Source organism: Osmerus eperlanus, chromosome 12 (assembly GCF_963692335.1).
Source record: "Osmerus eperlanus chromosome 12, fOsmEpe2.1, whole genome shotgun sequence".
Classification (NCBI taxonomy): Eukaryota; Metazoa; Chordata; class Actinopteri; order Osmeriformes; family Osmeridae; genus Osmerus; species Osmerus eperlanus.
In genome coordinates, this window is record NC_085029.1 from 5480844 (window position 1) to 5497941 (window position 17098).

Here is a 17098-nt window from a genome sequence, read left to right on the forward strand (position 1 = left end):
AATTCCCTCTTGCAGGGGAAATGAGAAGAGAACCGTTTCATTCTACACTTCACTTTTTGTATTTTGAATTGTAAATGAGGAGCAACAAATGTATGCTTTTAAATCTATGCAATCTTCATAAATAATAAGTACGTATTTTTATATAAACTATACAGAAATATCAGTTGTAAAAATTACAGTTAATAATCTGACCCATCTGCAACCGACGCAAGCAAGCACACCCTACAATTTCCCCAGAAATTGTGCCCTCTCTAGTTATTATTTATTTTCCCACCCCTAAGGATCCCTCAATATTTGTACTACATAGACAACGTCGGTGTCAAAATGTTCGTCTTGGTCCCGATTGCGTTGCTTGTATTCGCTAACGGTGGCTAGCTTCGGTAGCCACAGTCACAAACGTCACTACGTCACAAACCCACGCGCAATTACCTATAGTTGAACATTAGTTCAGCAGCTTGTTAACTTCTGTGAGATAGTTGGCTACCTAAAACGGCAAGACAACTTCAGAAACACCACAGGTCAAAGGCCAGTGATAACATATAGCTTAGCTATGTCTCCAGGCTGTGATATCAACACCCTGTATAATGATGATCATAAGTCCTGTAGAGCAATCGATGCCATTCAATATCTGAACAAGCAAGAGGCGGTTTTCAGCGCAGATAGCCGACACAAGCACACCTCACAATTTCCCCAGAAATTGTACCCTCTCTAGTTTTACACTTAATTTGATTTGAATCATTTATGTCACCGGGGTCTTTGAATTTGAATGCCTTAAGGCCTCCATAAAGATTCCATTATTGCACCTCCTCCTCAGACGTGTAATGAAATATAATAAATGTAGTAATGACTTTTGACCATATCTACATACCAGACCTAAAGTCAATCAGCATTTATTTTTTACTCAGAATTAACTTATTTTGTTTACATTAGGCTTTGGCACATTTCTATTGATTGTAAAAAAAAAAAAAACACAGTAGAAGTAGATAGATGAAGTAGAGGATAAAGCATGATTAAACTCTGTCCTGCCTCTATCCACACAGCAGGATGATGCACAAGTGTTGAGCTCTAGGAACACACACTTCTTCGGTGGGATTTGCCCTGTTGCTTGAAATCCCTTAATCCAGTCATTTCTGTCCCTAATAAATATATCTTACCAACATTTCAGTAACATACAGTTTTCCCAGTATTTCAAAACAGCCTTTGTCTTCATATATGACTGGATTAAACATCCAGTGCATCTAAGCTCTTGGTAAGAACAGCAGTGTGGGCAAGATCACTATGTCAGATGCAAACTATCAAGATCAACAAATTAAGTTTTGAGTTTGTTCAGAATTGTGTGAAATCCACTTGGCAGCTGTGTAGTTTGGGAATCAAGGCCATATTGTATTAACAGTACAGCCTTTGTTTCATTGCCACACCAGCAGATATGACGGGTGTCATTAACATTGTGTCAACATGGGTTAACTCTACACTTGCAATTGAATTTACACCAACATCCTTTTTTTTGAGTGGACACAGCAAGCTGTGAAAAACTATGAAACCTCCATCTCATTAGCCATCATGGAGCCTCTATAGACATCAAGCAACTTGTTTAAATAAAACACTAGCTCTTCAAACAACCTGCAGCATCAGTATCTGTAATTAATGGGTGTATTAGTATGCATACACAATGGTGGTAATAAATATGATTTCCTTCTTGATGCCTTTGATAATAATTTTGGTTTCCTTTATTGTTTGGTTGAATGAACCATTGTTGCATTGTTCGCCTGATAATTTGAGGTGAACCTAGGACAAGTCCCATTTCTAGGAAGAAAGAGCTCCAGTCATTTGCAGCTAAATTAAAGGATTGCCTTATTGAAACTAGTGAAACCATGGAGCACGCTGGTCAGAGTAGACTATATCAATCCCCTTGCAATCCCAATGCAAGTCAGTTGTCCACAGGCAATTGTGTTAATGATTACTGTTTTAAACTGGAGGAGCTCGTACAAGTTGTCATGGACAACTGTAAAATGGATAAATGTACAAACTAAAACCATTCAATTCCTTATTACCCACCGTATTTGTATCCATGAATGAATGAAAAAGCACACAAAAACAAACAAATGCATACTTAAACCCCTAGCATTACCCTATGCTACCCTGCTCTGGCTGATCTTATTGTGAAACACCCTCCAAGTCTTAAATGACTGGTTGACAGAAATCAGGACACCACAACAGTAGGCCTACTGTAGATTTCTTTTTACAACACTTTTAGCCTGAGCAAAGGCCCATTGAGAAAGTTAATTCATTAGGAAACATATATTAGGCTACCTCATCAGGTTTCTCTTATGAGATTAGTGGCGCAAGTTCGAGTTCAGGCACACTGACAAAGGCATTGTTCAGTTCAAAGGGATAATTGTGTGTACAGCCTATACAGTAGATCAAATACTGTATCCATGTTTTTTTTTTTACTTGTACAATACATAAGTGTATCTCTTTGAATTGTAACAATTAATTTGTTAGGTGGAACAAACGTTTTTTAATTGTTTCGAGAACAAACGTTTTTTAATTGTTTCGAGAATTCAGTCAACTGACTGACAATCCGAAGGAGTCCAGCAGAAACAACGAAAGAGCACTATTACTATAAGAGCGATGATTTGCATAGGCCAATGCACAGGAAGAAGTTTCCTGAATGCTAAAGTTTGGAGCAGAAACTCCAGTTGGGCAGTCAAGATAACGTTAACAAATGCAGAACCTGCTGCTGCTGTGTTGCGCAGTTTGTTAGGACATTCCTGTGAGGATTGTCGGGGAGTTAACTCTGATAAATCTTTATGCCTTTTCACGTGGAAGAGGCTTTATAAGACCGCCAGCCTTTGAAAGTTGTGGCACTTTGTGAAACATTAAGAAACGTTTCGGATTTCTGTCGTGTCCAATATTGTGCATCAAAATGGCAGCATATGCATTACCGGAAGGTTTCACTGAGTTTGATATGTTTACTTTCGGAACAGCTCTTCTCGTTGGGGGTAAGTATAAAATGACGTGATAGGAACGGTAAAGATGCATATGCCTGTCTTCATGTGGCTAATACCGGAACACCGGGTTGAGGCTGTAGATCTAGCCTGCCCTAAAATACCTCTATAATGCACTTTTTGCATTAACCCACTTCTAATCCCTGGGTGTGTATTTATGTGTCTTGTTTTATGATCGTTTTTCAATTATTTTGGAATGATGTGTAGCCTAAACATGTCACATCCTTTGACCAATTGATATGCATACCCTTGTTTATTTTTAACAAGAGAATCAACAGAATGTGTCTTAATTCAATGAATTACCCTTTTGTGTCTTGTCTTGTCTTGTATGTTTAATTTCTTGTTCAAGGCATGCTTGGATTCTTCCTCAACACCATTACAATACTTTCCTATCTGAGAGTAAAAGAATTGAGAACACCAAATAATTTCTTTGTGTTCAACCTCGCTCTGGCTGACATCAGTCTTAATGTGAATGGACTTGTTGCAGCATATGCCAGCTATCTAAGGTATTTATCGCCAGTCCATTAGGTAGGCTACAGTACATAACAAAACATGTGGCTTCATCTGACAATCACTTATTTTCAGATAAATCTATTTTGTCTTTATAGCCATGTTAGACTATGTTGGGCAGTACTGAATCATCCTGACTATATATTATTCACACAACCAATAATTGTTGAATTTGAGGCAATCTACAAAGCAGTTTATGTAGCCTTGATGATATATCTTAGCTCTAATGACTTCAACTGATGGAAAAACAGATGGAAAATATCAGATATGTACTACAGTACTATTAGGGATGCTTTTTATATATAATGACAAAGATCTCAATATGCTGTTCGGTCAACATTTTAGATACTGGCCCTTTGGTCAGGAAGGATGCTCAACTCATGCTTTCCAAGGAATGATCTCAGTTCTGGCATCCATCAGCTTCATGGCTACCATCGCCTGGGACAGATATCACCAGTACTGCACAAGTGAGTTTGCATGTACTGTATGTGGCAAAAAAAATCTTCTTAACTTAAGTTGTTAATTGGGGGAGGATAAACTGTGCACGTTAATTTTTACAGAGCAGAAATTGTTTTGGAGCACATCTCTGACTATGAGCGCCATTGTTTGGATATTGTCAATCTTCTGGGCGGCTGTTCCTCTTTCCGGCTGGGGTGATTATGATTTTGAACCCATGAGGACCTGTTGCACTCTGGACTACACCAAAGGAGACAGGTAGGGTAGATCACTCTCCCAACGTCTCTGAACCCCTCTGTGTAGGTATAAATCAGGAAAAGGAGCATATTCTTAACATGCAAGAATCACTAAGTAGACCATTCCAACACCCAGTATTTCATAAAAGAAAAAGGAACAGATTTAATATGAAACACAACAAAGATATATTGTGTTTTTTCCAATGCCGTTTTATCCTAAATTTCACAGGAACTACATTACCTACGTGACAACTATCACAGTCCTCTACCTGCTCTTCCCCGTCTATACCATAATTTCTAACTACAGTGCCATTTATCAATACTTCAAGAAGATCCATCATCAGAAGGTAAACTTTTAGACAACAGCTCTGGATCGTTATCCCACTTCTTCTCAACATTTTCCAATGAAATGCCTTTCAGCCTTATCCAGGGGCGTTGTTAGACATAAAACTACTGGGGCACAGGCCCCTATTCATATCTTTTTTTTTCCAAGCGTGCTGCGCATAATGCACTACTCGGCTATAGAAACTCCCCTTGCTTAACACACTATACAACAGTTCAGGGACGCAAGATAGATATCAGCTTTGGCAGGGACATCAATAGTTAATGCGAGCGCACACATTCTTCTTGCATTAATATGAGCGCAAATAAAGGTGGCTTCATTGGCAGAGCCACCAATGAAGCCACCTTAAGTCCTCCCTGACATGGAATCCTGCGTGCATCGGTTTGTTTTCGGTTAAACTGCTTTGAGTTTACAAGCGTTGATTGGGATATTGCGTTATTTTTTTCCGGGATTATCAATCTAAATTAAAGCACTGACTAATAAAGTAAATTGTTAAAACTCAAACTTTAGATTTAACTGGGGCACAGCAGATTTTTACTGAGGCACATGCCCCAGTAAAAAGGGTCTAATGACGCCCCTGACCTTATCCTTGCTTAGTGGTATTAGTTGTTGCATACATTTCCGGTTACATTCCATTTCAGATACAAAATTGTGAATCCAGGTAATCTATAGTGATAATGACTACCTTTATTATCCGAGTCAATTTGGAGGATAAATAAAAAGTTTTGTCCAATTTAAATGATTAAATCTTAACCCAGTAATTGAGTGTTACATGGGAACAATCGCAGGAACAGGGACAATCAAGTTACAAACCAAACCACAATTCTTGAATGTCAATCTGTGTGAAGTGCATGTGCATTAAACAATATATATATATATATTTTTTTTTTTTTACAGTTTAACACCAGTATTCCACTGAGGGTGCTTTTGATGTGCTGGGGCCCCTATGTGATCATGTGCATGTATGCTTGCGTAGAGAACGTTAAGGTTGTGTCTCCTAAACTGAGAATGGTGAGTTTCATTGTATTATATTTATATTATTTTAATGATTTATTTTGGTTGGAGAGTTAGAGAGCTATATGGAGATAACACGTTAACATTGAAATGTGTTTCTCTTACCAGGTACTCCCAGTTTTGGCAAAGACAAACCCCATCTTCAACGCCCTTCTATACTCTTTTGGAAATGAATTCTACAGAGGAGGAGTCTGGCATTTCCTTACTGGACAAAAGATTTCTGATCCCCTTCCTAAGAAGGTCCGATAAAGGAGCCTAATGTTAGTTCCAGGCCATATGCAATGACCATGTCCTCTTACTGCAATTGGATACGCTTTGGATTAATTTGGTTGTTTGTTGTGGTGTGGATTATATAGTAATAGCTTTATGTATTAAGGTGTCTGTGGATAACAAGGTCAGTATGGCAAATACTGTGCATAAAAATATCTGCCCTGTTATAGTAAAAGAAATCAGGTCTGAAAAACGTTTTTCATAGCTTATTTTATGTAATTCAACCACTGTCTTAACCACATGTAATAAAACATTGAAGTATGGTGCCATTTATTTCATTCAACTGTTCAAATAGCGTTTGCCGGAAATGACACCATGTCTAAATATAGGTTATACACAACACAATAGCTATTAGCAATTTAGGTATCTAAACAAGCCATTTAATGTCTTGCTTGCCTGCAAATTGTTACTAAGATGAATATGTGAGGCAACAATTCTATCTATAGGAGTAAAGAAGTCTGCCCTCTTCCAATACTTGCTTTGCGTTATGCAACTCAACCAGTATGCATTTCTTCAGACTAGATTACCGTGCTAGCTAATAATGCTTGTTATGAGCATTCACTTATTGATCCAAAAGATTATGACACATTAATCTAACACCTGACTTAATTAGCCTCTTGAATCTCAGTTCTTTTTTCACAAAATAATGGAGCAACAACATACATTTAATAGTAGGCATATTAGGTATTATCAATTTGTCACACTCAATTCAAATACAATTTGAGCAAGGCATGCCGCACAATTTTCAGCATTTTTTGTTTGTTGGTTCTGTTCTTCCTGCTTCACCCTGGTTCATCAGCTGGGGATATGTAGTACCCTGTAGAACTGCTAATTGCCAGCTCTGCTGGTTAAGTTGGGCGTGATGCCGCAAGTTGACAACAATGAGATAATGGCGTGCGTTTCGACTGAAGTGCTTAAAATGGACACCTCTTGAAATAATCCAAAGTGAGAAACAGAGAGAGTCGGACTGCGTGTGACTCATAGTATTTAGTAACCCTGTAACAAATGATAGAGCGGCCAGCAAGTGACATCTCACTGCAAAGCATTTGTACCTGGGGGTTACTGGTACTCTAGAAGAATAGATCGTTTTGACTTGAACATATTTGAGCTGAGTTCCAGGTAGAGCAAACCAGCGCAAGTGACATTTTTGGGTAATAATACACACCACGCAACTACTGGACAGCACTGGTTTGCAGACCAGTCAATGCGGCTGAAATATTTTCAAGTCAAAATAATCTATTCATTTAATGGCAACATTGACCACTGCATTCAATTCAAAACAAGCACGTGTCATCATCATCGATGGGTGGAAACATTTTGTATTGTCCTTTAATAGGCCTTCTCCCTGCCTGAGGTGTACATACACTTGATCACATTTATAGTATGTTGGTCTTTACCAATTTACTTAACCGTAAGTAAGACAATTTGGGACGTAGAGACATAAAACATTTCTAGAAGAATATTTGTTGATGTTTTTTGGTGGATTTTTTCTAGAAATTAAATGAATGTGTGATAAAGCAGGCAAGGAGTCTGCGTTTCGGGATGAAAGTGCATGTGAACTTTACTGAGAAATAAAAATGATACAGAACAAAGGGCAAACGCCACACGGCCATCTATAAAGAAACAAAGAATAAGACTTCACAACAAGGTCAGAGACAGCTCAGCTTATATAGCCATCCTAATGAGTCAACACAAAACAGGTGCATCTAATATTCCGGTGACGCAGATCGGCGCTCAGACGCCATGTGAACCGTGACAAAATGCTGTTTGAAAAATGGATTATAGGGTCAGACTTTCATGTTCTCGCTGTGCAAACTGATACTATTTAAGAAAGACAAGCACATGCAAAGCAATGTTTTCGATATGTGGCCTGAGGACGTTGAAAAATTGTCAACCTAGATTAGCAATAATCCGAATAAACCAAACTGATTGAATTAATCTCATGATTTTTTCCCCACACAGCCATATGTGCAGGAAAGCCGTGACAACCTTTGAACTTTTGTTGATTGTGAATTTAGATAACGCAGTCACACATACATTTTGTCAGGACTCTTGTTAAATTCAGGAATAATATTTTAGCCAATTTAAGACTAAATACAATTTCTTCCAATGAGCACATTGAGTGCAATTACATAACCATACAGGTACCCATATTTAGCTTAGTTTGGACTCTTTCACATTACTCTCACCATGCCATGCCAGACCAGGACAAGCTTGTGTTCAATTTAACTGCTCTTCTTAGAATTCACTTTGCTTTCCCCAGACTAAGAAAAGCATTGTACTAAAAACAACCCACTTTTGTAGGCTACTGGTCTAAATCTATTAATAGAATCCTTAGCAATCAGACTAAATCAGTAACTGTTGAGTCAGCACAGTATAAGGCTAATCGTAAGATCTACCTACCCAGATGCTGGTTGACACCCTTTGAGGGCAATGTAGGCATCTACATTTAGTGACTGGCTGGAAGCAAAGGTCAATAGCACTGTCTGACATTTCAATAGTCCAAAAACTGATCACTAATGTGTATGAATCACAAGAAAACCCATTATAAAACATCAATATAATGAGGTAAACTTTATTAATTAGACGATCAAATTAATAAAGTTTACCTCATTATATTGATGTCTAATCTAGGTTGACACTCTAATTAGAGTCAGCTTGTAACCTTAACTGTTTAAGGTTAAGTTTCAAGAAACATGAGATGCATTCAAGTGGTGTTAGTTTTAGAGATCATGTACAACAATAATTTGAACGTTTCCTATATGCCACTGGTATAGCAATACTATTAGAAAACATGCTAGTAAACAAGTAAACTATTATTCAGTATTAGTGGTGTCTCGGTCAAAGGTGTTTCTTATCAGTGCAGCATAAAGGTCAGCCTTATTCCAACATTCTAAATATTAGGTCAGACCAGTTCACAGAGGGAAAAGCAAATGGGCAGACGAAAAATCACAACATCAGAAAAACAGACATCCTTTTGTAGTTTATGTCATTTGTGTTATGAAATTTGTATAATTAATCCCTTTTTTACTTTAACTTTGGCTACACTGTGGTTACTGAAATTTACATTACAAAAATTGTGCCTACACCATGTTTAACACTACGCACAAATACTTCTCTATGGATATAGCGTCTCTAGTGCTTTTGACAAGAAATCATTTTTAAAGGATGAGGGATAGGGAGTAATCTGGATTAGATTATATCTGCGTCACCACTCTTTCAAGAGCCTCCTGGTCTAATTCATTAAACCACACACTGATATCTCTGCACTACGAGTCATGGCTACTTCTCCGCCCGCAGGACACACTAACCACTCTGGATTACACTGACTCAGTGTTATGCACCAAGACCTTTCACTTGGGAAACAGACATACCCTGAGGTTACTCAAAAATACAATAAACACCATCATAACATTTACACCATCATACGTTCTTGAGTGTGGTAAGGGCTCTGTCACACACTACAGTCCAGCTCGATTGGTTTCATGACAATGTTTCGAATTTGAAATGTTATACACCAAGTGTGAAAATGTGAAAAGTCTCTACTTTAATTTGATTGAACAAGTGACTGCTGTCCCAACCCACTCTCATTAATGAAATGGCCCTTTTTTCTAGGGTGAGATAATCTCTGGTTTATTTTCTTTTAGTCAAGCCACCAGAATAATGCACGTAAAATCTGGCCCCATATTATGGTGTTTATATATTATTTTGTAGCTTCAGTGGCTTCCGAAAGTATTTATAGCCCTTCCCTTTTAGAACCTTTTATTGTCATTTTTGCCCATTAATCTAACTCACTCACCCATTATGACGAAAAATCCCATGTATTTCTAAATGTTTGCAAAATCACAAAAATCTAAAACTTGAATATCAGTCTTGAATATCGTCTCATTTATCTAAGTATTCGGACACGCATTAATGCATTCCAAACTTTGATCAAATGCATCCTATTTAATTACTTATCCTTGAGATCTGTCTTGAACTTGAGACTAAAACAATCTTAAAGATCCTGTAAAGTGGAATTGAAAACGAGTTTTAGTTCATCACACCACAGAAGAATGTGTTGTTAACTACCCATCCAAATTCGAATGAAAAAAAACACAGACAAGTATGTTAAATTAGGCTTTGAAATCGTGAGAAAATCAGCTGTCTTCTCTGCTTGAGACTGGGGGGGGCGTGTCGCCTGAAGGAGCTGAAGCTCCGCCCCCTCGCTTGAAGGCGCTGCGTGTCTCAAGTACCTACGACCCAGATAATTTATTTGTTCAATGAGTGAAACATACAGATGCATATCAATTAAGCTTGTTCCCCAGAGCTGTAACACAGGAGTAAAAATGGACACCAGAGACAGCAGAGTGAGCTCTCCAACTAGGCTACTTCTAGCACATACCCAGCTACCATTTCACCAAAATACCATCATTCTACACCGAGTAATATCAAGTTAGCGGTTTGCACTAACTCATAGCAGAGATACCTCTGGAAAAGTTATCTAGTATAATTACAACAAGCACACAGAACTGAGTGATAAACTGCTGGTGGCGGTGGATGGTCCAGGTGCGACCGGAGGAGGAACGGCCGGGAGGGCGATGCTCTGTACGGCTCCGCGCTGCAAGAGAAGCCGTGTTTCCGTGAACACCGTCCGTCTCTGGTCCATGTTCAACTATCCGCCGTGAAATGGTCACTGCAGAGGCGGCTGTTGGAGTTGATGCGAAGCTCCATCAGCGTCTCTCTTCACAAAATAAATCCACCAATTTTTTATTTCCTTATCACTATGGAAATTAAATAGCGTTGCAGCGCAGCTGAAGTTCTTGCATCCAGGCAAGATGCAGTTGCGGGTGGAGGGAGACATCCTGAATCTAGCTAGCTAGCTGATGTAGGCTACAAAAACAACACAGCAGGAGTTGTAACTGAAGTGGAGTTGGAGGACCTCTTATGCAAATGAGCTCCAGGCTTTTATACCGTTTCACCGGGTGAGAGGAGGAGCCATGCAGTGATCTGACCTAGATCGGTCAAAGTGACGTAGATCTATCATTTTTTGGCTCCGCCTTACAAAACCTGAGCTGAACATGGAAGAGAATGTGTTCTACGGTCTAACTCCACATTTTAGTGCTCATTTCACATGTATATATATATATGTACTGAGAAGCAAATCATGGAATTTACTTTACAGGATCTTTAAAGCTTTGAGTGTTCCCAGGAGCACAGTGGCCTCAATAATTGTGAAATGGAATATGTTTGGAATCACCAGGATTCCTCCCAGATGTGCCCGTCCAAGAAGGACCTTGGTCAGGGAGGTGACCAAGAACTCAACGGTCACTATAGGGGAGCTTCAGAAGTCCTCTACAGACGTAGGGGAACCTGCCGGAAAGATGACAGTCTCAGCAGAACTCCATCAATCACAAGCTTGTTCAAGGCTTGTTTTCTAGTTGGGTTTTGGGTGCAGGATCAGGGTTCAGATTGATTAGCATCTTTGGTTTCCTTGGTTATTGTTCCTTAGTTTTGGTAAAGCTACTGCCCATAAACAAGATTAATTGTTTGCTTACTGTAAGGTTGCTACCATAGCGGGTGCTAATTATTACTAAATACAAAACAAATCTTTCATAACCACTGCCATTAACAAACGTATCACTGCTGGTAAGACAATCAACAATGGAAATTGAATAGAATTTTGTTGGAGTACGTGCATGATGGAAATGAAACAATGTAGCCTACACGATTTACAACACTGTTGTCTGACAAACATTTAGTTTTAGGGTACGAAACAAAATTTGTTGGCTGTATTGTTTCATATTGTTAGGGGTAGAGTTAACCAGCTATTGTTCCAGTTCTAGTTCTAGTGTATAGGGAGTCAGATGGCTGAGTGGTTAGGGAATCAGGCTAGTAATTAAAAGGTTGCCGGTTCAATTTCTGGCCGTGCAAATTACATTGTGTCCTTGGGCAAGGCACTTAACCCTACTTCCCAGGTAAAAAAAAGTATACTTTAGTGTATTTCAAACATATTCACATTTGCAATAATACATTTTAAATATACTTTAAAAAAGTGTATTATCTGTGAATATATAAAAAGTATACTACCATCATGCTTTTTCCAAATTTTAACGTTAATACTTTGAACACACTTAAAAAAAATAGTACTACAGTACACTTTTAGTAAATATATTATATAAAAATGTACTTTAAATAAAATGTATATGTAATTTCTAAAGTTTACTACTGGAACTTTTTTAGAAAACATATTATTTGTATATTTTAAAATGCATGCTAAAAATAATCTTTGTAACAATGCACTTAAAGCTTACTTTAAAAATAAACATTTTAATATGCTGACATTTTAAGATATTTTAAGTTACTTTCGAGTGTAATTATTAAGTTAACTTATTCATGCTTGTATTTCAGTACATTATTTGTACATTTCGTTTGGTAAGTGTTAACATGTTTTAATGCAGAAATGAACTGAAAGCCCATTCATTAAATTTTTCAAAAAAGTAAAGTACACAAATAGCTACTCTTACAATGTAATGTTTAATAAGTTGATATGGCAAATAAGTATCATGTCACAATACATCTTACACACTAACGCCATGTCAAACAAAACACTGAAAGCACACATCAAAAGTACGGGTGCACACAATAAATTCTGAGTGTTCTTCTGAACAGTAAGTTGTTCAAAGTTGGTGCAGCCACTACATAGTGATTTTTCAGGTGGCATCCGTCACACTACATTAGAAAACTAAATGGTGGATTCTCAATGGATTCTCTCTTCTCCTGCTCTCTGTTCTTGTCCACTTCCATCCTCTTCCACTCTTCCTTCTTGTTGTACATTTCCATCCCCTTCCTCTCTGTTCTCTTGTCTACCTCCATCCTCTTCCATTCCTTCTTCTTCTTGTCCACCTCCATCCTCTTCCTCTCTGTCCTCTTGTCCACTTCCATCTTCTTCCTCTCCTTCTTCTTGTCCACATCCATCCTCTTCCTCTCCTTCTTGTCCACATCCATCCTCTTCCTCTCTGTCCTCTTGTCTACTTCCATCTTCTTCCTCTCCTTCTTCTTGTCCACATCCATCCTCTTCCTCTCTGTACTCTTGTCCACTTTCATCCTCTTCCTCTCCTCTTTCTTCTTGTCTACCTCCATCAGCTTCCGCTCTGTCCTCTTGTCCATTTCCATAATCTGCTTCACTTTCATGTTGTCTCTCCTCAAAACTTCTCTCTTTTCCTGATGTCACATCTTGTCTCCATGTCACCATCTCTCGCTGTTCATTTTTATCACTATCTTGCTCCACTTCTGGGTAAGTATCTGCATTACTATGATCTGAGAGACCAATCTGAGAAAAATGTAAAGCCATTAAGTGCATTCAGTCTTACAAAACAAGCAGTCTTTAGATATAGGTCAAATGTAATGTAATCCTAAGGTCATTGGATAAACAGGCCGTCAACCCAGTCTGGTGCACAGAACTGTGTGAGGCTATAATTGTAAGGCTGGCTATTTGGCACATCAAGTCTCTAACATTTGGTTGAACACTGGAATATAAAATAAATACATTTACTCTTCTACATGAGCAATATTTTTTTCTTGAACATACCTTTTTAAAAACGTTTCTTCTGTAAGCAGATGTTCTAGGAATGGCTGATGTAAAGAGATATTTCTTGTAGATGTTTTTATTCTGTCTCTGCAGATACAGTACAAACAAATATAAATAATAAAGTTGAAAATAGACAGTGCTAGCTAAACTCTAGCAAAGTCCATATATATGGATATATAAGGATATAAAATGGATATATATATATATAATATATATATATATAATATATATAAATAAAGTCTCTGGCACCAGTGATAATGTTTCATTATCAACCTTTTTAACTTACAGAGGGCTTGAGCCAAGGTTTTAGGAATCCTATGTAAATAGGGTTCTGTCTGGCCAAGAAGTTATATGATATTATCAAATCAAATGGAGATTGATAATATTGAGTGAAATTATCTCTTACAAAATCATATCCATCAAAGGCCTATATCTGTGGCCTTATAATAACCTAAAAAAAAGAGGTGAGTTTTTATGTAGAGGGGATATAACTTGATATATATATATTTTTTGTGTAACTTTATGGAGTCTGTAAGTATGAAAGTAGCTACTGCTGCCATGTTATTATAAGAAGTTAATCGTTATAAACTACATATATTCAGATGTTTATGTTTACAACATTCAAACTGATTACCTAATAAAAAGTAACACGTTAATAATGTAATATTTATCTAAATGTGAAACATTTCACGTTATAACCATTGACTGTATAACTAACGTGATACTGATGCCTTTTATATTTTTCTGGCGAATGGTAAAACTATTCATATTATATTAGCCCACAGCATTTCACCAGTTATGTTTTGGTTTACCTTTTTTTCTTGAAGTTTTCTGTACTTTGTTGTTCTTGGCGTCTCAGGTTGAGTCTCATCGGAATTCAAATGTCCTTTAAGTTTTCGTTTTGATGTCATGATTATTTTGAATCACAGACTGTAGCTATAAAACTCTTTTTACAGTACAAAACAGTCTGTTCTATGTTTTGAATATCGGCGCCCAGTCTCTGACCAATCAAGCGTAGCAGTTTTGGCGCTCACTTCCAGCCAATCTGAGATGCAGACGGTACTCGTTCATTGCCAGCGTTGCCAGGTCCGCGGTTTTCCCGCGGAATTGGGCTACTTTCGAAGTGATGCCGGGTTGAATTTTTGCATGCAAATTACATGAATATCTTTAAATAAAAATCTATATTTTAACTGAAATAATTTACTTATGCCCAAATCCTACCAAATTGACTCCATATCAGCACATACACACATGGACATGGGGCACGCACACATACACACATGCACTGTGCGTGTGCACATGTGCCTAATGCTCTCAGTCTCCTGAGAAAATCTCCTAAAAAAATGCATTTAATGCTGGCATACTAAACATTTGGTTTTACTTTGTAGATATTACAATACATTTGTTTGGCAATGAAAGCAATGCTGTTGGACTTAAAAAGCGGTTTGGCAGGGGCATATTTTGAGTTTTTATATTGGGCTGGTTTTGTCACACAGACTTGGCAACCCTGATTGCATCATTGGTTACTCACGTGGATGCAGGTTAGCAGCACACAATGTCGTTCCAATACGCCATTTATTATTTATTTAATAAAACACTTAAAGTGGAAAGTACATCGATCATTGTTGGTAATTCCGACCAATTCAGCCAAGTGACATCCCAGCCTGACCTGGAAGAAGATACATGGATTGAAATAAAATGTCCAACAAAGAAAGATCCGGAGAAGACAGTGCCTGCTAAAGTCCTACTATTTGGAGGTAAGTTTGGAGTTTACCAATTAACATTAGCTACTTCCCCATTTTTTGTTGTTGCAGCTATTAGCTAATGTTAACTGTATTTGTGTCATTTGAAGGAAGAAGCTTATCTTAACTTTTTTTTACTCCTTTTTATATCAGATTCATACAAAGAACTCATCGCAAAGAAGAATTTATTCATTCTGGGCAATGATATATGGGGCAAGGAGGAAAGCAGGGGTGTGCGCATGCAAAAAAAAAAATGCGGGAGACCGACAATGAGGTGGCTAAAAAGCCTGTGCTGGTGAGTCGTTTTAGCTCTCTACATTTGAACGGTAGCCTAACGCTTGCTGTCATGCTAGCTCTAATATTAACGTTAGCTAGTTAGCTCTAAACGTCCAGCTGCTTTTGTAAGGCAGAGGGCTTGATATGCCCTACATGAAAAATCGTACTCAAGTAAAATACATAAGTAGGGCCTACTATCTGCAAATTGTTGTTAAAGTAGCTATTAAAGTAGCTAATGTAGAAAGTCAGGGGTCCCGTTATCGTCCATCCAACCACTTTCAATGGAGTGGAGAAATGTCAAGTTTGACGCTGCGGAAGGCAGATGCTGCGGTTTGAGAGCGTATTTAAATACTCATATCTCAAAGTAAGAAGCTGAAATATGGTGTGTGGCTATATAAGGTATGTACTGTACAGTACATATCGATAAGTTATATCTTTCGTTGCGGCTGCATATCTACTTTAAGATCTTCTGGAACGTTGGCAAGTTTAATGGACGATAATGGAACCGCTTACTCTACATTGTTTGGTTACACACTTATAACAGGGTTTCCCGCAGCACTTTGCAGTTCAGGCGTCCGCCTTAAAAACACAGGCTTGCCGCCTTGACTACGTTGTTTTTTAATCAAGGTTATTCGCCGTTTTCTCACCCAAATCTCAACCTACCACCATGACTAACACATTTTCTGCGTGAAACCCTGAATATCATGTATATATGAAAATATTAGACGTTTACTGTATTACTGAAGCATCACTGTGTAAGCCACATGTTACTGTTGTTGCTGTTGAAGGTGGAGTTAGTTGGACTACTTTTATATAAAGTTGTAACACACATTTGGGCAGGCAAAGCAAACCAAGATTAAAGAGGCAGCCAGGGACCAGGTATTACAAAACCTAAAGACTGCCCTGTCTCAGAAGAGGGCCCTAGCCATACAAGATCACCACACCAGTTCTGAGGATGACTCTCCACAACGTTTTCATAGTGTAAGGCATGCTTTTTTTCCTAAGCAGCTGGCTACATTGCTACACAACACCAAAAACCTGTGGTGTTTCCAAAACTACAAAGTGCTTAATTAACATGTCTTGATTTGAAAGTAATAGGACAATCTACATTTTACTCATTGTTAGTTATTAGGGTAGTTTGTCCCCCTTAATTCTTTAAACCGGTCAACCACAGTTCATAATAGTTAATGACAACATCAACTGATGTGACCTGTACTTGTTTATTATAAATATTGTCTAGTACCACTCAAATTTCAGAATTTTTGGGATATTGCTAACTATTTTTCTACTTTTACCATATACACATCCAGGCAAAGCATGCAAAGAAGACAGCCAGACGTGTTGTGTTACCTCAGGCATCCAATCCAAATCATCTCACCAGTTCTGATGACTCCACATACATAGGGAGTCCACAACGTCTTAACTTTGTAAGTCATGCTTTTATCTTTGCTGTTTGTATCTCTGACACAAATTCTTTCTCTTTTTAATTGCTTTAATGTTCTATTCTTTTTTACTTCTTTTAATGTTTCAGGGCAACGACTTGGAGTTCGGTTCATCCTCCACTCAGAAAATGGTGAGTTCATTCATTACATAAAATGACACAATTGTCACATAATCACAAAAGTACTCAAGCCATAATTCAACCTCACCTGTTGTCTCCAATGTATTACAGA

General features: G+C 37.9%; 1 protein-coding gene across 1 annotated transcript; it reads left to right on the top strand.

Moving 5' to 3' along the window:
- Window positions 1-2847: 2847 nt before the first annotated feature.
- Window positions 2848-6099, top strand: rgrb (retinal G protein coupled receptor b). Its single transcript, XM_062474864.1, has 7 exons — window positions 2848-3002; window positions 3358-3514; window positions 3864-3985; window positions 4079-4232; window positions 4440-4557; window positions 5451-5564; window positions 5676-6099. The coding sequence occupies exons 1-7, from the start codon at window positions 2927-2929 to the stop codon at window positions 5814-5816; spliced, it is 882 nt and encodes a 293-aa protein (XP_062330848.1). The 5' UTR covers window positions 2848-2926; the 3' UTR covers window positions 5817-6099.
- The last annotated feature ends 10999 nt before the right edge of the window (window positions 6100-17098 follow it).

Coding starts and splice junctions, on each gene's coding strand:
- rgrb (XM_062474864.1), top strand. CDS start 2,927: ATGGCAGCATATGCATTACCGGAAGGTTTCACTGAGTTTGATATGTTT. Junction 3,003..3,357: donor AACAGCTCTTCTCGTTGGGG/GTAAGTATAAAA, acceptor TTCTTGTTCAAG/GCATGCTTGGATTCTTCCTC. Junction 3,986..4,078: donor ATATCACCAGTACTGCACAA/GTGAGTTTGCAT, acceptor TAATTTTTACAG/AGCAGAAATTGTTTTGGAGC.